Raw genomic sequence first — 25,614 nt, 5'->3', positions numbered from 1 at the left:
CCACGGGTTTGCGCGGCTGCTTCCGGGGCCTTCCGCTCCCCTTTCCTGCCCGCTAAATGAAACCCAGGCCCGGCGCACGCAAGGTCTGTTAAGTCAGAGCGTTCTGCCCCGTGGATATTAGAATGGGATTTCCTTTGATGCTACATTGAACAGGGCTTTAAGCCTCCAAACCATGGGCGATTGACCTGGAATAATGGTGAAACAAGCTGGACCCGGGGCTGCGCAGTGAAAAGGAAGCGGTGGCTCGACATCAAGCGCTTCCGAGGAGAGCGCACGCTCGCCTCCGTTTTCCCGAACCGACGGTGGAGGTATCGGCAACGAGCACAGCTGGTGAACACCGCTGGCCGTTACAAATTGGAAAAAGGGGGAAAGACTTAGCCGGTTAATGCGAGGCTGTCTCATAGTCTCCACTGCGCTCGCAGCAACCGAGCTGGCCTGCGAGCTCGCGGAACATCGCGAGAACGTTTGCGGAACGTTGCGAGAACGTTCGCGAGCAAGCCTTGCGTGACCGCGCCTTTGCTCCAGAGGTGACTTTTCGGGCCTCTGCTCCCCAGGAGACCCCCCGCACCTCTTCCCTTACAGAGGAGCGGGCTGGAACCCTATCCATCTCCTGGGCTCTGTGCATCAATAAGCAGCTGTATACTCTGTGCTTTTTTTTAATAAGCCATCATCCGAAACTAATTTTCTGTCTATTTGTCCAGTCCGGGAAGGCCGGGGGATTAAATTTCTTACTGGGGGATTCTCAACCCCAGCAGAATTAAAAATTAAAACTCATCCCAGACACAAAGATCCACACACACAACACATGCGCGCCCGCACACACACACACACACACACGCAGACACAGACACACCAACGACTCGGCCCCAGAGAGAGCTGGCAAAGACAAAGTGGGAGCTGACTGAAGGTCACTGTCTACGTCTAGGCATCATGAGTCAATGAGAAGTGACCTATATCTCCCCCATTTTGATTCTTCTGAAAATGGTGAGTCATGCAGCTCTCAGACAGGAAACTGGAGAAGTGCAGCCAGGTGAAGCATCCATGAGAGAGCAGCACTAAGCCTTTCCCATTTCTATCCAGGCCTCAGCAAACCTCTTTACACAAGCGCAGACCTTATTATACACAGCCTCATACAGTATGTTTTATGAGGTAAAAAACTGAGCAAGGAAAGCAACAGTTCCTCTGAGCTTTGCAGCTTGGAACTTGAAGCTGCATCAGTATGGATAAGCTGTTGAGTCTCAAATCCAAAACCCTCCACACAAACACACACTCATACAGACAGACATATGCACACACACACACACACACACACACACACACAAACACACACTCCTACAGACGGACATATTCACACACACACACACACACACACACACACAGACACAAGCAAACACACACTCCTACAGACAGATATATGCACACACACACACACACACACACAAGCACACACACACAAACACACACTCCTACAGACAGACATGTGCGCACACGCACACACACACACACACACACACACAAACACACACTCATACAGACAGACATATGCACACGCACACACACACACGCACACACACACAAACATTCACTCATACAGACAGACATGCACACACACACACACACACACACACGCACACACACACACAAACATTCACTCATACAGACAGACATATGCACACACACAAACACACACACAACGACACACACACACAAACATTCACTCATACAGACAGACATATGCACACACACACACACACACACACACACACACACACACAACATTCACTCATACAGACAGACATGCACACAACACACACACACACACACACACTCATACAGACAGACATATGCACACACACAAACACACACTCACACAGACAGACAGACACATACTCACATGCACACACACAAACACACACTCATACAGACAGACATATGCACACACACACAGCCCAAAAAAAGCCCCATGGGAACTCTTTCTAAACATCCAGCGCTTCAATGCAGGTTTCATTTCCTGATTCCTTCATCCCTCAAACGAGGCATCGCCTGTCAGTAGATCTCTCCTGTTCAAATAGCTCCAATAATTGCCTATGTTGTGTGCCGGGTGAGGCTGGCGTCCAAAGCAAATATTTCCAAAAGGAAAAGGATTTTGGCACAACTCGAAGAAGTGCTCATGTTATTTGGGCTTTAAAAAAATTTTTTTTTTTTACAAAATTTTCTCGAGGGGATGGAAAAAGGTCTTAATCAAGTTAAAAGCGTGCCTTGGGTCTGAAAAATGAGACATTTCTCTGCTCTATCCCCGCTTCACTGAGAAAAGAGGAAAAAAGGTTCAAAAGAAGGGAGATTAAGAGATTGGTTCTATTTACGGAGGCAATGTTCGCTGGTTTCTCAGATAGCCTGACTGTATATATAACATTTGGCCTTGCGCTGAGCTCTGGAGATGTGTAAACACGGCGGTTGAGTTACAGTGCGACTCCTCGGCTGTGTTTTTTTCGAGGGGGAGGAGGTGTCAGGGGATGCAGCGGTAATTCCCTAGCACCTTATCGCTGACCTGGCTCTGCCTATTGCTCTGATGTGACTGGGCCCTTCGCCCTTCCCTTGCTGACGGCTCCCGCCCCTCTCCCTCCGGCCCGATGCGATGCGCAGTAGCCACAGTGCAGTTCACAGAGCCCAGGGAGGTGATGAGGTAAACAGCGTCCCATTTCCCTGTTCGTCATTTTCATTTCCAGAGTTTCGGAAACGCGCTTTTTAATAAGCCCACTCACAAAGTATAAACAGACGCTCGAGCAGAAGGCCCACGAGGTAAACAGAAAACAACAGGACTGTGTAAACAACATCTCTGTTTCATCTGTGCTACCAGGGAAAGCATGTGTCTGAGTGTGTGTGTGTGTGTGTGTGTGTGTTCATGTATGCGTTATAAGGCCTGAGTGTGTGGGTGTATGTGGTCATGCATGAGATGTAAAGCCTGAGTGTGTGTGTGGGTGTGGGTGTGTGCATGTGTTTGTTAGTGCAAATTAAAACAAGCTACTTTCTTTTTTAAACAGGATTACAGGATTTCCTTTTTTCCCCCGGTAAAATTTTCCATTGCTTATAAAAAAACAGGAGCTCAGTGACACAGCTCTATTTTTCCCCACTTCACTGAACTGTGACCGAGGCTGCAGGTTTGAACTGAGTCTAAGTGGACGCGTGAGCGTGAAACATACACAGAGAAAAGTACTCACTGTGTTTTAGCCCAAGGGTACACAGAGGCTGCTGGGTGGCTCATTCGGTTAAGGCACGGCTGAACCCCATGGCCTCCAGACCATGTCTGCGCTGACTGCAGCGGGTAGCTCTACGGGGCTACGCACAATTGGCGATTGCGTAGCCCAGGGTACCGCAGGGTTGAGTTGGTTAGGAGCCTGTGTTTATCACTCTTTAGTGACCCCTGCTGGCCAATCAGACACCCACAGACAGCATGTCAAAGCCACACAAATGGGAGGTCCATTCCTCCAACTCAACTCGCGAGGTTGGCTGTGAGCTGTGGTGTGAAAGGCAGTGTAACAGGGCGGCACCACCACGTGTTTTAAAAAAGAGCCGCAGTCGTCTACCCTCTGGTGCATTCGTGAGGCGGTAATTTCGATAGTTAATCGGACATTCCAAATTAGGAACACGTTCAACTCCCATGTTGGGTGGCAATTCAAAGAACAGTTATATATTGTTGCATTTGGTGACCCAAATTCTTTTTCTAATTTCTTTAGATAAATAAAAATGTATATTTTATTCATTTATTATTTATCTATTTATTACCTGTTTATGCTGCAGTATGTGCTAATTAAGGTTCTGTGACCTGCGAAGCATCAGGCTAGCCATAGGAGGCACACTTTTACCCTCTCCATTGGACATGCACAGGTATGGCTGTACCTGTCATTTTTAATGAGGCGGGCCGTGATCCTACTCCACATTTGGCTTGCGCTCCTCTGGCTTCAATTTCGGGGTTTGTGCATACCGTCTGCCTAATAACGAGCCCTGGCTCCACTTCGCCAGCAAGTACTCAGTTCAAAGTGCTGTTCTGGAGAGGGAAAGCCACCGGCTTTAAACGTGGACCAAATGTTAATCAGGATTAATTCGCAAATCATCTGCAGAAGAACAAAACAGTTGGCTTGCGCAAAATAATGAAATGAATAAAACTCGGGTGGATGTTTGGCTGGCCACATCAACCGCTATAAGGCCGCCAAACAGCCTTGCTTGGGGCTGTAAAGTCTACCTGGATGTTTAGCTGGGCCGAGTTCAGAAGTCATTTCACGCCCCGGCTGAAAGAGGGCTGACGCGACTCCGCCCCCCACGGGCTCCGCCCCCGGCAGGCCTGTCAGACGCCTGTAAGACCCTCTGCACATGATGAGGTCCTGCCCTCTGGCTCTCCAAAGCAAAATTAGCCTTCTGCCCACACTGATCTGTCTGTGACAGAGCATGATTACAGCCCAGGGACTGACTCCAGGAGTGAGGTGAGTGTGTGTGTGTGTGTGTATTGGAGTGAATGTGTGTGTTTGTGTATTGGAGTGAGTGTGTGTGTGGTGTGTGATGTGGGGGTTTGATTGGAGTGAGTGTGTGTGTGTGATGGTGGATGTGTGTGTGTGTGTTGTGTGTATTGGAGTGAGTGTGTGTGTGTGTATTGGAGTGAGTGTGTGTGTGTGTGTATTGGAGTGAATGTGTGTGTGTGTGTATTGGAGTGAGTGTGTGTGTGTGTGTGTGTGTGTGTGTATTGGAGTGAGTGTGTGTGTGTGTGTGTGTGTATTGGAGTGAGTGTGTGTGTGCATGTGACAGCAGACAGCCCCTGAAGCTTGGCTGTGATGTGCCCTGGATGAGGCCGACGTCGTGTGGCTCAGTGCTCCAGGGAGGGGGAGATCAGGTTAGCTCTTCATCAGCGTGGCAGCTCTCAATCAGAGCCCTGATTGAGTCCCGGGAGCCAGGGAGGATTCATCACCAGGGCCGGCGCGTAGCCAGCCTGTCGGGCAGGAAACGCTCTCCGCTTCTTAAGCACTCCGAGCCGACAGCGTGCACGCTTAAGTTCAAAACGCTTCACTTCAAAAACCCTGCGCCTTCCAGCAGCCGCGATCGATGACACGCATACCCGCAATTTTGTTGCCGAGCAGCGAGCCGGTCTCTCCACGCGAGACCCCAGGAGATTTGAGGTATTCGGACTCATCCTGGCTACACCGCAACACCTCATGAAGTTAATTGCATAGGCCTGCCACTACTAAAGGACATTACTTCACCTCTCCTGTGACTGTAAATCAACAACTTTCCCTCGCGCGTTGCAACCGTGTTGCTACGTAACCAAGGTAGGAGAGGAGCACACGGGGTTGTGCTCTTCCTGACAGACGCGCGTGTGGCATCACATACATCGCATAACGCCGTGTCGTTGTACCTCCGCGATATTAATTCAACAAGTACGTTCACCAAGACGTGCTGGAACATTGCGTATTTGCGTAATGCATTTCTGGAAACAGTGCGGTGTTTTGCCTCTTACTGCGGATGCCGCGCGTGAATTCTTCACTTCACGCCCTCCAGCGGAGCGGAACGCCCCTTGTTCTCGGGGGTGTTAATGGGAAGCATTCCTCTCGCAGCGAGGGAGCCCACACCTCCGCGTTGAGAAAGAGGGTGGACGTGCCCACCGCCTCTTTTTCGAAGCGGCGGATTTCGCGGGACCGCTCCCGAGCGGCGACTCGGTCACGTTCCGGCGCGAGTGGGGCTGGAGCCGCCAGCGTTTATAAACAAACACACGGCGAAAGTAATGGCGGAGGAGTGACGGGGTCGCCCAGCTCCCGTCCTCCAGCGGGGGAGCGGCAGCACGTCCAGCGGCTTCGGCGAGGCTTCACAGGCACGCGTACGCCGCCCATGCCGCCCATCCCGCCCCCCCCCCCCCCCGAGCCTCCATTTTGGCTAACGAGCAGCCGCGGCCAGCTCTTTCGCTCCGCTGGGGTCAAAGGTCGGCCGGCATGCCAAGTCGCGGCTCCGTGTCCATTAATCCATCCCGGTGTATTTGCACAGATGCTAATATGATTTGGCCCTGCGTTCAGTTACATGCAGGATTCCAACAGCCTCTCACGGTGATGGAGAGAATTCCTGCAGCCGCGGGCTTCTACAAAGCCATAAAGAAAGCACATAACTTACTAATATGAGGACGTCTGTGCGCTGGGTGGACATAACGAGAGGGGGGGAAACTATGTCCCTCCGCTTTCATTCGTTAAAATTGATTCGCGTTTGGGACTCAGCTCCCGTAACCTCCGCATACCTGGGATTGCATTTGTGTTTGCCGTCGACACTGACGAGATTCCAAAACACACACACGGCAGTGGGTCCCTCTCCGCCGGGCCCTCGGTACTTAAAAAAGGCTCTCACCTGTGATTTAAGTCCAGGAACTCCCCATATCTGGCCACCATCTGGCTTCCATACCGGCAACACATTACTAACCGCGCTGATCGGAGGGAGAGTGATCACGACGCCAGCCCTCGAGGGAAAGCGTTCGTTTTAGCGTCCCGCTAACGCCTCGTTCGGGGTGTTTGAAACGCCGTGGGAGATTAGCCTCTCCCGGGCCGGCTGACTTCACGGCGTATCAGAGAAGCAACCGGACGGCGGCAGCAGCCACGGGCGGGGGAACGTTCGCGTCCCCCCCCCCACATCACGCTCCACCGACCTCACCCGTCTCGTAGCGCGATTAGCCGCGCGAAACGGGCAATTAGCGGGAGCCGTGTCACATATTTTGAAGGACGCGCGGTCGACAGCTCATTAGTGACAGTTCTGCGCCTTCCCCGCGGGCTCCGTTCACCTGGGGCCGGATCTAAGGCCAGGGCAGAACAGAGAAAAAAAGATTCTTAAAAATAGAGAGATACAATACTGGCGCTTTTGAACTGTCATTTTTGATGACAATTGAAGGCTTTTCTGGGAATAATATCAGCATTTACAGCTGAATAATAAATGAGACAACGGAAATAAGACAAAAGTGCAACTTAAAATTTAAAAACTTTAAAAAACCATTGAAGCAGTGTTGAGAAATTTATTGCATAATATAAATAAATACATTTGCCAATTATTGCAGTTGGATGTATAAAATATTTGGTTATATTCATTGTCTTGAATTATTAAACAGAAATTACAGCATTTTAGTGCTCCATATACACCTATGTATATGTATGCAATTTATTATATTCAATGCATATTCAATGCATTCAATATACAGAAATTTGTTTTATGTTAGAAAAATCCTGTTGTGTCATTAAGGCAAGTGTGCATGGGGAGGACACCTCTGGGTATGTAATACTGTGACAGCTTGGAGGAAAACCCTTCCAAAACACAGTTATCCAGCCAAATCTGAAACTGAATGTCCAGCCCTGGGCACATGGCCATTGGGCTACCTGTTGATGAAACGATGATGAGGAGTTTGTGTAGGAGGAAGAACCCCTGCTGGTGTGAGCGGCTGTGGCTACAGTAGCTGCACCATACAGCACTCCAGCAGCGGGCTGTGTCTGTCTGTCTGTCTGTCTGTGGGGGGGAAGTGGCCTAGTGTGCGTCCTCTCTGGGACCTCTATCAGCCTGAGCCGCGCTGGGAAGCGGCCAATGAGACGACAGGCCAAGAGGGCCTAAGCCTGCAGGAAGCCGGAGCTGAGCGCATGAGCCAGCCGGGGATTTTCATAAAGCGCGGTCGCGATCGCGGTGCTTTAAACGCTGGGGTCTGACTAGAATGCAACCGCACGCGCTGGAACGCTCAGCCCAAAAACCCTTACGCCTTCACCCTGCTGGATGAACAGGCACCTGCGTGTCTGCCTGCTAAGCCGTGCATGAAACACCTCCCTGCGGCTCATCCCTGTGGCTCATCCCTGTGGCTCATCCCTGCGATCAGCTCGCGAGCTGCAGTGTGGTAGGAAGTGCTTGTCTGCGCTGCCCCGAACCAGTAGTGGAGATTGCAGCAATAAACGCTGATAAAAATATACAGTTGGGTATTCTAAGCTAAGAATAAAATGGGGAAAGCAATATATTTCTTTAAAAAACGAAAATATAAAAGAAAATGGAAAGGGAGATTTTTCTACTGTGGCAATTTAAACAAAACAGGTCTAATGCAAAAAGAGAAATAGAGAGTCACATAAGTCAAGGGAGAAATTTCTACTATGATTTACTGTACCTTAAAAGGTGAATGCAATACACACTGACTCAAACACACACACGCAGGCACACACGCACATGCACGCACGCACACACAGACACATGCACATGCACATACACACACACACACACACACACACACACACAAACACAGACGCATGCAAGCGCACACACACACAGACGCATGCACGCATGCACGCACACACACACGTGCACACGCACATGCACACACCAATGGCGAACGTACAGTATGGCAGTGGCTATCAAACTCCATCCTGGGGACCCACCATGCAGGCTTTTTTTTACAACCAATCTTTCGATCAATTAAGTATGCTGAAAACACGTGTTTAAGCTCTACTATAATACTCTTCTTTCCTTAAACTTAATTTAACACAATGCAGGTTTGCGTTTGTCTAGTTTCAGTGAGCAGGTCCCCTCTCTTTCAGCAGATGATTTCACCACAAATGAACCAATTAAAAATGAAACCTCTTTTTACAATGATAATTTTTCATGCGGCACATTACAGAGAAAGCATTACTTGAATAAATGACTGTGAAGATCGAAAATTTTATCTTTACAGTGTGCTTATCTATTTCTCACATAAGATGGCTGCAGTATTATGACCAGTTGGTCTTAAAAGTGTCTCATAAAATATAATTCGCAGCTTCAATTCAGAGGTCGCAATAACAATCGAAATGAAAGCCAGCATACACAGTGGGTCCACAGGACTGACTGGGAACCACTGCAGAACAGTATACCCCAAAATACACACACACACACCAATGCAAACTGCAGCATACTACACACATACACACCCATACAAAGAAATGGGCACATGGACAGATGCGCACACACATAAACAGACACACGGTCTCTCTCTCTCTCTCTCTCTCTCTCTCTCTCTCTATCACCCACACACACACACACACACACACACAGAGACACACACACACGCACACACGGGCACACATACACACACACACACCTAGGCACACACAGCACACGCACACACACACACACACACACACACACACACACACACACACACACACAAAGACACACTCACACACAGCCACTTTCTGAGCCACCTTACAAGAGCCCACTTGGATCACAGTGGCTCACGCCGACACCAACACACTGACTGCACTGTGCATTGGCATGCAAGCCTTGATGCAGTGTGTGTAACTGATTGACTGATGGCAGACACGGGTCTCAGGCACAGCAGCTTCTGCAGCCTTCTCCTGGCCATTCGCTCTCAGAACCTCCATCTGTCTCCGTGATATATCTGTCTGTGTGCCGAAGTCATGCACTTTGTACTCCATACTGCCCCTGTGTGTGCATGTGTGTGTGTGTGTGTATGTGCTGTGTGTGTGCTGTGCATGTTGTGTGAGTGTGTACGTGTTGTGTGTGTGTGCTGTGTATGTGCGTGTGTGCTGTGTATGTGCGCTGTATATGTGTGGCTGTGTGTGCGTGTGTGTGTGGGTGTGTGTCTACCCGCATGTCCACATCTTTCTTCACACAGTGCCTGTGTTCTCACATATGTAAGATAATGAGGCAAGAGCAGCCTTGGTAGATCTGATGTGAGGTTTAAGAGGTCTACTCCATAGAGATTTATACAAATTTAGATTGTGTGGGAGAAGTGTCAGGGTGAAAACAGTGAAGTGTCTTATATTATTAATAATACAAATAAACGTAATTTTTAAAAGGCAATTTACAATTTTGCGGCCCAAAGGGCACTGTCTCAGAAAAATAAATAGTGGGAAAGCGCTATCAACATGCGTCCTTGAATGAATCCAGTGTGAAACACTCAATTATTTTCTGAGTAGTGGAAAGACCATTGTCACCTGCAGAAAGGAGAGAAACGCAAAAGGAGGAACAGGTATGAGAGGTGGGATAAAGCTTTCTCAATGCTGACACAAGAAAAATCATGTGGTAGTGTACCCAGCTGAGAAATGAGAGGAATTTCTGGGTGCTGCGTAGAGTTTGTGTACGTGTGTGTGCATGTGTGTGTGTGTGTGGAAGGCGGCAGGATAAGTGATGGAAAAGGGAAATAAAAGCACACATTCACACCAGATCCATCATTACAAAACAACAACCTCTGCAACAGCAGTTTAAAAATAATACATGAGATAAATGGGCATTTCAAAGCAGGAGTTTGCCCAGGTATTGTCAAGGAGCAGTACTTAAATTAGATTAAAAAACAAGAATGAAAAATTAATGTCAGACTGGAGGCAGCCCAGCCAGGGATCTGACAGGAATCAAAGCTTCACTAACTCAGAGCAGAGGGGAGCCAGGGAAATTCCCCAGAGAGATCTAGAGGAGGGAGAGAGAGAGAGAAGGTAAAAGAGAAGGAGGAAGAAAAATAGAGATGTAAAAGAGAGAGAGAGAGAGAGAGAGAGAGAGAGAAAGAAAGTAACAAAAAAAGAAAGAAAGAGAAAAAGAGTGATCCAGAGAGAAAGAGAGTTTGAAGGGGGAGAAGGGGAGTGGGAGAAGGGTAGAGAGAGAGAGAGAGACAGCTACCAGCTGCAATCTGAAGCAAGTCAGCACAGACATTGGGAAGAGAGCTGGCACCATATTCTCCAGTCACCCGCAGGCCCTATCATTGTTTCTCACTGAGGCGCTGGCTTCATGAGTCAAAGGCGCTAACAGACAGCAGGCATTAATAAAGGCCGACTCGCAGAAAAGAATAGTAATGACATCTGTAAGCCATAACAATTAGTATTGATTTTTTCCTAACAGTCATACCAGACAACCTTTTTTTTTTTTTTTTTTACAGTTTTCTTTCTACAGTTTTTGGTTTGTCGCTCGAAGTACAATACATGATGTCTGTATTGTTTTTTTTTCAAATAAGACTGATTTATTATACATAGAGTAAGCTCCAAATATTACTGGAACCATTTATTAAGATGAGTGAAAAAGTGTACATAATACGCTGTATTATACGCTCAAAAAATGGCAAAAATATTTTCTTTCATGCAATTGCTCAGAGACAAGGTTTTTCCACCAAGTAATAATATCATTTCCCAAAATTATAGGAGGAATTATTCATCAATTACAACATCCATGTTTTCAATAATGTGCGTGCCCTTCCTTGACAAGCAAAGCATTTATGAGTGGTCTTCCACAGTGAGATTATTGAACATGTTGGAGTGAAACTCTGACCACAGTTCTATCTATCCACAAAATCTTTCAAAATGCTTCAGGTCCTTTAGTCTCCACTTATGGAATGTTCTCTTCAGTTCACATCAAAAGTCTGGAAACTGCAACGGCCATCGCAAAACAGTAATTTCGCGGTCAGTAAAACATCTCTCGGTTGATTTTGATGTATGCTCGGGATCATTGTCTTCCTGAAAAATCCATTTGTGGCCAAGTTTGAGCTGGCAGGCGGACACCAGAGTTTTGGCCACAGTGTCGCGGTGCTCGCTGGAGTTCATGATTCCAATGACCTTCACAAGCGCCTCAGAACCAGCAGATGGACAAACAACCCCATAACATGGAGGATACACCAACACATTTCACTATAGGCATCCTTTTCAACGTTAGCGTGCTTCTATCGATGCCAGTCCCGACAATGCGGGGCATTTCATTTCAAATTTTCAATTCACTTGTGTTCTGATAAAATAACAGTTTTTTTTTTCCATAATATGCAATAATAACACAATAAATGTATGTCTTTCATAATTTTATTATGACACTTTGGATGAAATTGCCAGATTTGCTGGATGAAATACACTACAGATAATAGTTTTGGCATTCTGATCAAAGCGAAATTGCCACACAGACTAATGATACGAGTGATTTCTGTGTTAATTCACATTGAGCAAGCTAGATAGAGTGTGACAACTCATTTTTGACTTCTCATTCAAATTAAGCACTTTCTCTTTGAATCTTGCAATGCTACCAATGGCTGTGTAAATATTATGATCAATAACACGTCAGACTCTGAAAGAAGATTGGCTCAAAGAAACAGGAGTAATTATTCTGGTGTGGTTCACATCTGGGTCATCGCCCCTTGTAATCTTAAAAAAAGACCTCAGAATATCTGCACGTATTCCTTTTTCTTGCATTTTGGCTCTTTTTTCTGCGTATAAAATGCAGAATCCTGTGTTAACATGACCACTGAGGCATGCATGATCAAAAAAGCTCAATTTTGGTTTGATCATGAATTTGACCATAACCCCCAGTTTCAATGCTGAACTTGTATTGGAGCCAGGTGTTATCGTTCTTATTGTTCACAGTCTTTTTTATCCTGCAGCATTAATGTGGCCAGCTCCACTCATTTTGAGCTTTGAGTGATTCACAGCATTTTCACTGTTATTCTTATCATTTCCCCAAAGTACCCGGAGCCCTGGGCCCAGCTCCGGGCCGGCCCAATACGAACGCATTTAACAGCTCATTTAGCATAAGCGCCGCCTCTACGTTTACTGCATCCTATACAAACAAATATAAAAAGACACATAAAATGCAGATGCATAAGCCAGCGATTCTGGGAGCGACGATGGGCTGAAGGATCTGGGGGGGGGGGGGTACACTGCAGTCCTCGTGGCTGGAGAAGGAGCAGGAGGAGGCTGGTGGGGGGTAGGGGCAGGGGGTGGGGGTAGGGGCAGGGGGACTTGGGGAGACTGAGAGCTGTGGGAAAGGAGCGGAGCGGACCCCAGGAGCGAGGGATCCGGGAAGGAGGCAGGCAGGCCGAGCTCTGATTACAGAGGAGGAAGCGAGCGAAAGCCTCTGACACAGAGGGAGTTTGGGTTTGGGTTTAGGGCGTGTGCGAGCGTCGGGAGGGGGGGCATTTATCACACAATTTATTGAAGACAGCTGAGGCTAGCCGCATTAGGCCGGAATTGCCGCATTCGAAGCCGAGTCATTTTTTATAATTTGCCGCTCCGCGCACATCAAACGCCTCGCGCTCCGCGTCGTAATCTAAATCAACTGCGAGGGGAACTGGGGAAAACCCTGCACTGGCGGATCTGGGGGGGGGGCTGGCGGGGTGAAGAGGGAAGACTTATTTTCCACCCTAATTTCGTTACCTTTCTGGTTTAATGTATGTTTCATGGGACCAAGGCAAACTACATGCCAGTGTAATAGTAAACCTTGGGAAAATACGGCCCATTGACAGCTCCACCAGAGAGTAGGCCCCGGGTCAAGCTCTTAATAAATTGACCCTTTTTTTTCAGGACTCTTTCAAAGCGTTTTCTTTTTGTACGCCGAGGGTGGAAGAAGTGAATGTGTAGCTCGGTTATTATGCGGCAGGACAGCACAGCTGGGAGCGAGAGGACTGAACAGGGAGGGATCATGTATTAACCCTAAGGGTACAGAGGGAGGAAAAAACAGCACTCGAACACCCCTTGCTTTGGTATTTAATAAAATGATGAAAAGATCAATAGATGTGCATGACACTTCACCAGACGCCCAAACCTCATCTTTAACTCAACTGCTTCGATAAGAAAATAATGTGTTTAAAAAAATTAAGGTCTTCATAACATATGAGGAACTTAATTTATAAATAAAAATAGGAAAACTGGCTTTTTCCTTGGCTGCCCAAAGATGCCTTTTTAAAATTAGTGGTCAAATATGTTTCAGGTTGTTGATATTCTCTGGCCGGTGGGTGCTTCCTGCGGCAGAACGTTCTGGAATACCATTCTCAAAACGGACCATGAGCACAGACAGGCCCTTCCCAATGGCAGCCCGCCCGCCCGCCCGCCCCTGAGGCCTCCCAACAGGCTCCCCCCGCGCCCCACTCACCCAGGCAGTTGTGGCCGTCGTGCGCCAGGCGGAAGCCGTCGTAGCAGGTGCACCTGTAGTTCCCCGGGATGTTGATGCACTCGTGCACGCAGCCCCCGTTGTACTCACTCTCGCATTCGTCGATGTCTGCGGGAGAGCCAGAGGACCACATCAACTCATCAGCATTTCCTTTTACCACGCCATTTATGAGCAGGTTGCCCCAGGGAACTCTGACCTGCACACTTTGCAGAACAGAAAAATACAGAAAAAAACCCAACTGAGCCAATTTGGGAAAAGCTAAATGATTCCAATTGATGCCAACTGTGTGTGCACTCCACTCCTCCAACGCAACGACTGCGCAGCTCAGGGACGGTCATGTGCTTGTGAACAAAGCACGTTGACTATCTCAAAAATACGATTAGGCACTGTAAAATGTGGAGAGGATGAAATAACACGGGGATAGAAATAGTTAACAAAAACACAACTAAAGGCAATTTGACTTCACAGTGCCGTTGTGCGAGGCTCAAGTGTATTGCATCATTAGTTACTGACCTATGTATGAAAATATGTTGCACACAGGTTCTTTGTTCCTCTATCTGAGGTGCTTTTTCAAATCTGAGAAACTGAACCAAACATGAGAGCTTCCAGGAGTCCTTCCAGGGAGCGAATAAACTCAACAGAGAGAAAATCACTCCAGTCTGGAGATCATAGACCCAGAAAGCCAGGCTAAGTTCACTCATAGTTCTGCTAAGCTATGGGAGCAGGAAGGTCCAGGGGCAGAAGAGCATGGTAGATGGGTGAAGGGTGCGAAAAATGAAAAATGAACAGATGATAAGAAAATGAAAAGAATGGGGTGATGCATCCATCGAAAAATTAGGTAAAATGTGGGAAAAGCGAGAGAACGAGAGAAAAGACGAAACCGAGGGAGCCGAGCAGATCGGGCGGGGAGGTGGGATGAAGGCAACAGGAGGAAAGATTAAGCAAGAGGTAGAAAAGTTGAGCGGGGGGACTGAGAGAGAGAGGGTGAGAGAGAGAGAGAGAGAGCAGAGTGGAGGAGAACCAGGCCTGCAGCTGAAATAACAAGCAGGGCAAGTGGCCGGGTGACAGTGCCGCAGATTGATGGAGTGCAGGGAGGAGATGCAGGCAATCCCCTCTCATTTGCCGGCCAATTTGGAGCAAATTAGCCGGACGAACTGCCCGCCTTTGTAGTCGCTGGGGCTTGGCGGCAGAGGTGAGTTGCTGCTTAATTTGAGTCGACAGCGCTGGGACCTGACCGGCCTACCCATGGGCCCTCTACGGTGGGGGGTGAGGGGGGGGGGGGTGAGGGGTGCAGAGTGAGGGTGGGTGGACCATTATGGACGGTGGAGGTTGGGACAGGAAGATCCAATCCCAGAGTTCCATCATCACAGCGCAAGGTCAGCACAAAGCATCCGTCTCTAAGATCCGCAACCAATAGCGTGTCTGTGTCTACTTCTCACCAGGAGGCCGTGTAGAGCAGTGACTGTGCTTATAATACAACGCCGCAGATTTGAACCCCAGCACAGCAGAACACTTCGAAACACTTCAGTAAATGCCATCCATTCATCCAATCATTATCTACACCCACTTATCCCTGGCCAGGGTCACGGGGGGAGCTGGAGTAAATGCCATGAAATATATAATTATATTCATTTATATATTTACACATTTATATATTTATATATTACATGGCACTTAATGAAGTGTTTCAAAGTTAAGTATCCTGCTGCAGAAGCCCCCAGATACAGAACCCAGGCCAACGCTGGCTACAGATAGGCCCACAGAGCCTGACCACCAGAGGCTGCAATGAGGGGTGGCGGTGAGACTCAGGGCTGAGCCACAGGATCTGCTGGTTTTCACTGCAATTCAGCGTACACAGGTATCTCACCTCACCCGGTCATGTGGGTGAAAATAAAAGCCAGTAGACCCCGTGGCTCTCCAGGACCAGGGTAGCAGGGTTGTCTGATCCCTAATCTTGTAAGTTCTCTTCTGCCATGAGGGGCACTTTGACAGGCAATATGAGCCAGCGTGGAGCATGGGGAAGCCTGTCTGTTTAAGGGGAAGCTCAGAAGCAGTGCCCAAAGGGCATATTCTCCGGTGGGATTGCAGTGTAATCGTGTCTGTTTTGCTGCCTTGTTCTTGAAAAAATATAAGACTTGCTTGAATTTAAATGTGAGAATTCAAGCTATCACGGTCTAATTTTCCCTGAACGAAATAAGAAAACTTTAGTGGAAGAAGGGGACAAGTGCCTTCCATGAAACATTGTAATATGTTTGAAAAATGTTCTTATGTTCAATGGTTTAAAGGTTAAAAAATATGTAGAGTGTGGTTACCTCAGCACAGGTAGCCCTTTTTGTTGCAAACCAGCAGAAACAGAAAAATCTCATGTCGTTTTACAACCCATGCAATGACAGCCTTTGAGAACACTAATATTACAAAGTCTTACACCCAACTAACATGCCGAGATCCTTCACTGGGCAGAAACCAACCCTTTCCCTATCGTCTGTCCCATTCTCTCGCTCAGCTCAAACTGCTTTATTGCCATTCTTTGCACACACACATGTAGTGCCTACAAGCAGAAAGGTCAGCTGTTACATGGACAGGCAAGCAAGTTCTGCATTTTTTAAAAGACATAAAGCGCCATTTATGGACGACCAATTTAACGAAATTATAAATCATTTTATTATTACTTAATTGAAGTATTTTAGCTGCTGCACACTTTTTCTTCTTCTCTCTCCTTTGCACCCTCCTTCTTGCTTTCTCTCTATCCTTCCCTCTCTCTCTCATTCTTTTCCTCCCTCTCTCGCTCCGCAGGGTGCAGATGACCAGCATTAGCATGATAAAAGCAGCCCTCAGCTTCTGTGGTCAGACTGTGTTTGTTTTCCAGCTAGTGACAAAGAGGAGCTCTGTGACCCAGCACTGGGGCTGGGTCAGCCTCCAGAAAAGAAGAGGAAGGAATCTACTGTGGGGAGGGGGGGAGGGGGGGCAGGGGGCAGCATGCGATGGAGGCCTCCAGCCCAACTCTACTCATCTCCCCAGGCGGCATATATATTTCAACACTCACTGTGTATTATGGAGAGCCGTTACCCAATGCGGCCTTGCTTCATTTAAATCATATTGTTTCCGCTTCATTACAGTTGTAATAAGCCCTTTGCAGATGATAAGGCTGAAAGGGTAAAATATGTGCTGGGCTCCAAGACAAATAATCCCCTTTTGGGGATTTGACATGGGAGAAGAGAACACTGTTCGCTGATGAGCAGAAATATCAGCTTGCATGTAATTATTCTGTCTCACGCTTGATAAACTACCGCAAGGAGACACTGCAGCATCCTCACTCGGAGATACAAGGGCAGGCACTGAATGAGCTGAGACTATGGTATTATGCCATATAATTCACAAAGCAGTATTCAAATCGCATGAACACGAATGACTGGCAGATTTCCTTGTGCGCGCGTTTAAAAAGAAGCTGGTCTATATTACCTTGGTATCTCGCTAACCTTGGCCATGTAACAACAGAGGCCGGCGTGGGCTGGAGAGACCGCTTTTAAGCGCGCCGTTAGCAACGGAGGCGGCGACGCCTGGAATGGCATCACCGTGCGAGCTCCACTGTTCGTGCCGTTTCAGACCGAGCTCCACAGGAACGAGCTCAGGCGCATATTTGAACAGCCATTCCGATATCTCAAACCCGACACATTCTCCATCCGCACTTCATCTGCGGCACAAGAAACTAACGTTGCTGTTGCAAGCTATAAATCTCGCTCGCAAATGTGCCATCGAGCCCGTGGCCCAGCGTTTTAACAGGGCTCACACTGTCTGTAGCAGTAAGGAATCACTCGGAGACACAAACTCATTGTAGGAAAGCTGAGAAAAAAAATCAGATAGGCTTTCAGCGCCATTTCTAGAAAATTCCCTCTGAGGGCCTTTCCAAGTGAACACATTTTTAAAAATAAATTCAATAAAGCAAACTTCATAACCTGCAGGCAGGCAGCCACAAGAAACACAAGAGTCAAATAAAAAATAAAAAAACAAATAACAGGAGAGAATATGACATTGTGAAATACAGTTTTGCAATAATAGTAATAATAAAAGAGGAGGGGAAGTTATGATCTGGGGGCTTCGACCGATTCTGAAAAACTGTCTACAAAAACAAGCATGATCCTAACCGCTTGGCCGTGGAAACATCTTTTGTTTGGCAGGAGCTCTGAGCGCCGTTTCATCAACCATCTCAATTGTGTTTGGTAATGTGTGCAAGAAATTTACAGCTGCCTTTCATCCAGGGACAAAGAGCACATCTCTGCCCAATCTTATCTCCTTCCCCTCACACTTGAGGGGAAACTTTGAAGCCAGCAAGGCCAAACTGGTGAAATGCTAAAAAGACTGGTGTTCACCTCCATCATGTTTTTCTGACTACTTCCTGTCTGAGGATGGGGCCAGGGCCACCTTGGGTGTCGATCCAAGAGCTCATACATTACATGCTACGCTCTGCTCTCAAGCCTGGTCCTGTAGTTTTCCCATCCATCATTCCTACATTGATCTTCTATCCAGTAAACTGTTCCTCCTGGGAAACCAGTGATAATAGGGATAAGATGGCTGCACTGTCGTAGACCCATAAAAAACAGAGGAGCTCCACCAATAGTGAAGTACATTACCAGCAGTACAAGTACAAAATAACCAGCAGAGCACTGCAGACAGTGACTGCTGGAGACTTTCTACCTGCTTCTTCGCTAGATCCCACAGGAATCTTGCATCCTGGAAGCATAGCCTGAAAGTGTCCGGCAGTCACGTACTCTAAGATTCAGGCCCACAGCCAATAGTCACCTTCTTTGGTGGGCAGAAGAAATAGCCACTTACCGGTTTATAACTGACTGTAAAATATACAATTTGGTGGCTATGGAGCGACTGTTGCCATCAGAACCAGTGGTAAAGCTAAGGTCTGGCAGCACTAGAGCTGCTTCACTGCGTCACTCTGCTCCGGGCCCTCAGCTCTGTCTGCGAGGGGCGTGGCGCATTCGCCATTCTGATGCACGCGGACTCCGTCGGCCCGTCCGCGCAGGATCGCATCGCCGCGGTACCCTCCCAGCAACATTACACAGCCCTCCTCCCTCCCCTCGCCCCCCGCCTCCCGAGGAGTCCACCGGAGGAGCCCCGTGGAGCGGGACATGGGCGGCGATGTCATCTTTAATGCCTTTGATTTATTCATGCCCCGCTCCGGCGGCTCCGGGGGCCACCGCTGTCCAAGAGCCGTATTTTCTGCACTAATGCGGCCCCCCTGCCTTACGTCAGCGGTGAAATATTCATCTCTCTCAAGCTGCACGGGACGGATCTCCCAGCATGCACCCGCGCCGGGCCTCACCTCCGCAGCGCTTGCCGTCGCCCGTGTAGCCCGACTTGCAGATGCATTTGTACGACTTCAGGGTGTTCTGGCAGATGGCGTCGATGCTGCAGTTATCCAGCGCTTCAGCGCACTCGTCCACATCTGGGGAGAGGGAGGGAGGGAGGGAGAGAAAGAGAAAGAGAGGGGGAAGGGGGGGGGAGAGAGAGAGAGAGAGAGAGAGAGAGAGAGAATCATCAGAGGCCCTGTGATTGAAGTTTTTTCGTAATCTGGTTGCAGGGAGCAGCGCCATGTTATGTACCTGAAAGGACCACCCTTGCGCACTACACCCAGAACGGCTTTACAAAGAGAATTGTTTAAAAGTCAAGCAACACTGCTGCAGTGTTGGACAATTTAATAGTACATGGAAATCCCACGCAAATAAACAATAGTTTCTTCTTGCATTTCAAAGGACCATTGCTTCATAACGATAAATAAGCAGCTAGCCTAATTATCAACAGATAAATAAATAATCCAGCTATTGACAAACGCCCTATATGGTGACCTTCAGCTTTCTGTGAACCGACTTCCTCGCATCCCTACACTTAAGCCTGCTCCTGCCTACACGTTATGAATCAGGGTTCTACAAGTGTGTCAGTGCTGAACAAGAAACACATGGGGGATGGGGGAGGGAAGTCCACATCTGAAGGGACATCTCCACGGGGGGGTGAGAGCACACCCCCAGCCTTCCTCTCCGGACTCAGCTAATCCTACCTGATCCCAGTAACCCAGCCAGGTGTTTGGGATTACCCCTAATGTGAGGGGAGGGGGGGGGGGAATTTAACAAGGTCCACACGACCTCGACAGATGATCCTTACCTCCCCGTTCCTAAACAGACGTGGTCGGACCCCGGATGAGGCCTGCCTATCTGAGCTGTTTTACATACAGTGCACTCACAAGCAGCCAGCGTTTCTCATCCAATGACGTGAGATAACACCTGTGCGGTTGTTTGACTTGGCGGTTTGCGCACTCATTATGTCATCGTCCAATAAAGCAGACATTCAAAAAGGTGCTGGCATTGCGCACATGCAGATGTTGGCCTTGTCTACGCCTTTCTCCCAACAGAATTTCCTGGGCCAGACTCTTAATAGACCCTCGGGCTAGCAGCAGCGCAACACCTTTCACTGTAGGAAAAGGACTGACAAAAACGTTCAGGCGAATATATGTCCTGTTCAACAACAAAAAAAACAAAAAAACCCAAAAACGTCTTCAAGTTCAACCCCTAGAGACAGGGGAGAAACATGGTCCTTGGCAATCAATTCAAATATAAGCTCAAACTCGGTCACTTTGGTTCTTTGTATCCTGATTCTACAAGTTTCATTCCAATGCACTGAAAAGGGAAAAAATATATGATGTATGCCCCACTTCACTTTGGCCCAATATGCCTTCTGAAGAAGTGCATGCTGGGACAGGAAGCTGACATAAGATGCCCTCGACTGTCCCGCCCACACTCAGGCTGTGCACGCACAGGGTCATCCTTCATTGTGCTTTAAGCGAAAGCTGACAGACAGCCTTCAGTGTCACAGTGCACTCTGACTGCCATCTCTGTGCTTCAGCATCAAATAAAAACTCTCACAAACAATGTTTTTCTTTTATTTTTTTCATTGCATTCAAGGTTCCAGATCCCACTAGAATGTTTGAACAAATTAAAATCCCCTTTATGAAAAAATGATACTGAAAACTCATTTGAAAAATACTAAGGTACACTCTGGACACAAAAATGAGTTTATGTTTTCCACATTATGCTGACCCCGTAGACTCTTGGAAATTCTTATTTCATGCAGCGGTAGACCATTACAGCAGAGTTTCAGTTATAACTTACTATTCCGTTTCATTATGTGGATGAAATGTCATAATCAAAGTGACAATTTTAAACCAAGAACATAAGCAGGGACCTTCTCAGCTTACTTTTTTAAGTAGTACATTTTGCTGTGGTCTAAAGCGTTCTGTCATAATGAGATGCGAAAACAGACCTTCAAGGGTAAAGGCAAACTTAATGACTGCTAGCGAGCGCTACACAAGCAATGTGCATGAGTGTGCAAAGAAAAACATCCGCCGAGCAAAAGCCCCCATAATCTAAGCCTTTAACCCCATCGGCTGAAGCCAAACTCAACAGTTCAACAATTGCTGAGATACACAATCTGACTGTGTATATTTCCCCAGCTCCCAACGACAACATGCGGTAAAGCTCGACCTCGCTCCCCTCCACGCGTTTGATAGGCTCGCAGCGCGGCTATCGCATTGCACCCGCATCCTGAAAGGAGCGCCAAACCCGAAAACACGAAACCGCCTGTGGACTGCGGTGTGCGGTCCGATCGCGCGACCCAGCGCGATGACTGGTTCACCGCCGGGGCTGTTCTTTCGAGAGCTGGCTTCCGCTGGCTGCCCCGCCCCTCCGGTCCCCCCCCCCCCATCAGCGGGCTTGCCAAGTCTGATGAAAAGACAATGCGGGCAAGTGCGCTTCCTGCTGGGGCAGAGGTTAATGAGGCTGATTAGCCCGGTGTAGTTCCAGGCCACACACCAGAGGATCAGGAACACAGCGGGCTTCAATTAGCGCTGGCGTAGGGAGCCGCCTGGCCGGGGCTTCAAAGAGCGTCGCGCACAAGGGGCTGCTGGGGCTGCTGGGGCCGCGGAGTCCCGCCGCAGCCGGGGTCAGGGTAACGGGCGGACCGGCGGGGCGTAATCCGGGGTCTCCACAACGGGGTCTCAACCACCGCACACACCTCAGCAGCCCCCACCTTCGTCTTGGAGGTTTGTTCCACCCAGCAGCTCAAGCGCCTCACCTTTCAGCAGCGCACGCAGAGCTAGAAAACCCGCTGGATGGCCTCCGTACGGGCCGCGGCCGCCAAGGTCCAGAGATTCAGGCTGCCGTGTTTTCTTCCTTTCTTTTTCGCAATCCTTTAACGGGAACGCTCAGTCCAAACGAGCGCAGACTGCCTACAGCGCCCGCTGAACATCCGCATCCCAGATGCATCACGGAAACATCACACGTTCCTCCGCACACTAAATGAAATAAACACACTTCAGCGCCGCACACGCGCTCTGTGTATCATATATTACATCGACGGCACACATCGCCCGTTTAATTGGAGAAGGGAAACTACTTAACCGCGTATTTTATTACGGTAAAAAAGGCAAAGCAATAAATAAAAACCGACAGAAAACGACAATCTATCTCATTAAAAGGAGATAAACCACCATAAAGGCCGAATTATATTTGCCAAGTTAAAGTTTGGATCAATTTATCAAATGAGGCAACTGATACAAGTTAAAGTTATGAGTAAACAATCTGGATTCACATATATAACTGTGACACCAAAGCTCAAACTAGACTGTGTAGAAAGGAGGAATGTGTCAGAACAAATAAATGATTTATGAGCTGCTTGTTTTAAAATATGCTATTGTAATATTGCACCTGCAGGATAGGAGAGCATGCACAATGTAACATGGGATTTGGGTTACTGTTTAGGATTCCCATCTCTTTCTTGACTACTCTCAGTTTTTTCCAAAAACTTTTATACCCCCCATTATTCTAGCAAAATGAATTATTTTCTTAATCTTCTTTCGGATAGTCACAGACAGGACAGTGCCCCATCCTCGGAAGTGAACGATCATAATACTGTTCCAATGAATTATGTCCTCCTAAGACAGAGCAATTCATTTTTTCCCTTTAGGGGACACGAATCTCTGGTCTTAATTTCAAGAACCATATATTTGACTATGCTGAAACCTAGACTGCAAGGTACATTCAATGAAAATAAAATAAACTATATTTTTGAAAATATTTTTGCAACACATCATCCAGGACACTTGCATTATGTAAAAAAAAAAAAAGAACTTAAAACATTTTTTTCTGCCAGGCATATATGAATGTATACCAAAATAAGGGTGGTTATAGGAAGTCATCTGAAGTAACTTATCATATCCTTCATAAATTTTTCAAATAAAGGAGGCAAACTAACATCATTGCCATATTAAGATATTGTGGTATTACAGGCAGTGAGTCTAGAGTTTTCACCTTTTATTGTCGCCTCTTTGAATGTGGGCAGAGAGTTTCTTTTACACACACAGTCCTTTTTAGAAAAAGGCTCAGCATAACCTTGACTGCCTGTTCTGAGCCATTTAATATTGTCGATCCCACAGGAGGATGGTGGCATTGTCAACTGAAATTCACTGTTCTTCCTTCAGGGGAGAGAACTCTTGGAGTGGCACAAGAAAACTACAGTGAATGCGAAACCCCAGTGCATTTATTCACACCTTTCAGAGGCTAAGACAGCAGTTCCAAGCTCAACATACACACTGTTTTGGTTCAATTAATAAAATATCCATTCAAAAACAATTGAATGAATAGTGAATAGGGGAACATCATCGTAAGTGATTAATGCGACCTGTTTCGCCCATTTGTTCCAAGCGGTGAAAAACGCAGAAGCGTGGCTGAATTAACACACTTCTCCCTCGGGTCCCGCAGAAAAAATAAAATGAACGAAAAGTGGTTGTAAATTAGTCCTGGTAGTCAAACTTAACGAAAAACTGGTTACGAAATGAATTGATGAGGAAGAGCGTGGTCAAAATAGTGTTTTTTTTTTTACCAAGCTCCTCATTTTCCATCGGCTAACCCGAAATACAACTGCGCCTCACGTCATATAGCCTTTGCCCTCTCACGTCACCTCAAATGTGGCATTAGGCATATGAAACATAAGTATAATTTAAAACCATTAAACATAATCATCAAAGGCCATACCTCAAAACATAAATCTTAATTCAGTATGTTAAATGAAAATGGCTATAACACAACCTTTTAAATCAAAAATCTAATAAATAATGTGGTTCTTTGCCAGTTTTCCCTTTAATATTTGGACTATTTTGTATGTACTGTGTAAAATGTGTTTATGTAATGAAGATGAGTTACTCCGCTCCTCACAGTACAATTAACCACTAAAATTCCATACTCAGCAGGCATTTGGTGGAGGTGCGGAATGGTACTTAAGGAGTTAAAGTTTTTAGCAGATCCGTTACATGTACTGCAGCCTGGACCTGGTTAAAATGATTAGCTATTACAGTACCGCAGGCTTCCTCAACATCACACCAGTCAAAACATTCACCATACGCACATGCACACATGCACACCAGAATGCAGGCTTCTGGGTCCAGAAGCAGTCTTTCATGCCTTGTGGCACCAGATAATAACAAACTTAAACCCAAAACATTCTTCACTGAATGAAGTCCACATTTCTATATATCATTAAACCAAAGGGAAGTTAATGACATTGGACCGGCAATTACTACGGTAAAATATAATTTAATGTCAGTTTTAATAGCCATTGCGTTGACAGGACGCCCTCAAGACGCTGCTTTTCTTGCAAGTTTACTCTGAAGAAATTGAACATTAGTCTAAGCATGTTGAATCATCTACATAAAGATTACAAATTGTTTAAAAATGATTGCAGCTGCTGCAATGTGTAAGTGCATATGTAACCCAATTATCTATTGGCCATGGTGAGTTTGTGCATAGCTGTGTATTATTGTACATCTCCAAATAAAGAACATCACCTGCATGGGTCTGTCATTAACAAAACAGATTGCTGGAAACCTTTCCAGCTTTAAGATTAATTAGTGGATTAAAACATCAGGATATATTTGTAACAAAGAGCAGCTGACCTCATCCTGGCAATTTTTCATGTAATGTAATCAAATTAATCCAACAAAATAGAGAGAATCCAAAACAGAGCATGAAATAGTGTGTATTTTAAAAAGAGGCCTGACAAATGAATGACAACCAATGAATGTCAATCATTCGAATAAAACTAATTTTATTTGGCATGAACCTCTTTCTTCCAACCACTGTATCTCAATGCAGCAAGCAAAGTAGTCTTTACGGAGATGAGGTGCTGGATTAATCTGGAGGGTTTGGATGAGATTCAATCTACATTTATCCTTAACTTAGACAAAAATGTATCTTTTCTCAATCTTCATTTGGTAAATTCAGTAATAACTAAAATTATATGAGTCCGTAAAGAAAAATGATAAAACTTAGCATTTATGTGAAAATAAAGTTAAAGACATCTTTGATTGAACCACATATGCACTTAAGCCCTGCTCCTGGAGATTTAGCGTCTGGTAGGTTTTCAATCCAACGCTAACGAAGCACGCCTCATTCAACAGCCAGAGACCTTACTGAGCTGCTAATCAGTAGGATCAGGTGTGCCAAATTTAGAGTTGAAATGGAAGCCTACAGGATGGTAGATCTCCAGGAACGGGGTTGGTTACCGCTGGCCTAAACAGTGCCTTTGATTCCTGGCCCCGGGGCTTTGCTTGTGTGCCAAACAGCTAACGCTGAGTCGAGAGTGCCCAGAGGTGTCACAGACCTCCAT

At 46.9% G+C, this 25,614-nt stretch overlaps 1 protein-coding gene across 1 annotated transcript in view; it reads right to left on the bottom strand.

Moving 5' to 3' along the window:
* Window positions 1–25,614, bottom strand: part of LOC135235065 (signal peptide, CUB and EGF-like domain-containing protein 3) — a gene marked incomplete at its 3' end in the record, with an annotated part of 90,552 nt that overhangs the window by 51,356 nt on the left and 13,582 nt on the right. Inside the window, exons 2-3 of the mRNA XM_064300263.1 lie at window positions 19,226–19,348; window positions 13,876–14,001 (exon numbers count right to left, since the gene is read on the bottom strand). Coding sequence (XP_064156333.1) covers window positions 13,876–14,001; window positions 19,226–19,348 — 249 coding nt within the window. The remainder of the gene's footprint in view (window positions 1–13,875; window positions 14,002–19,225; window positions 19,349–25,614) is intronic.

This window comes from Anguilla rostrata, chromosome 11 (genome assembly GCF_018555375.3).
Source record: "Anguilla rostrata isolate EN2019 chromosome 11, ASM1855537v3, whole genome shotgun sequence".
In the NCBI taxonomy this organism is placed as follows: Eukaryota; Metazoa; Chordata; class Actinopteri; order Anguilliformes; family Anguillidae; genus Anguilla; species Anguilla rostrata.
The sequence above is the reverse complement of the archived record's forward strand: the minus strand, read 5'-3'. Positions and strand labels throughout refer to the sequence as shown.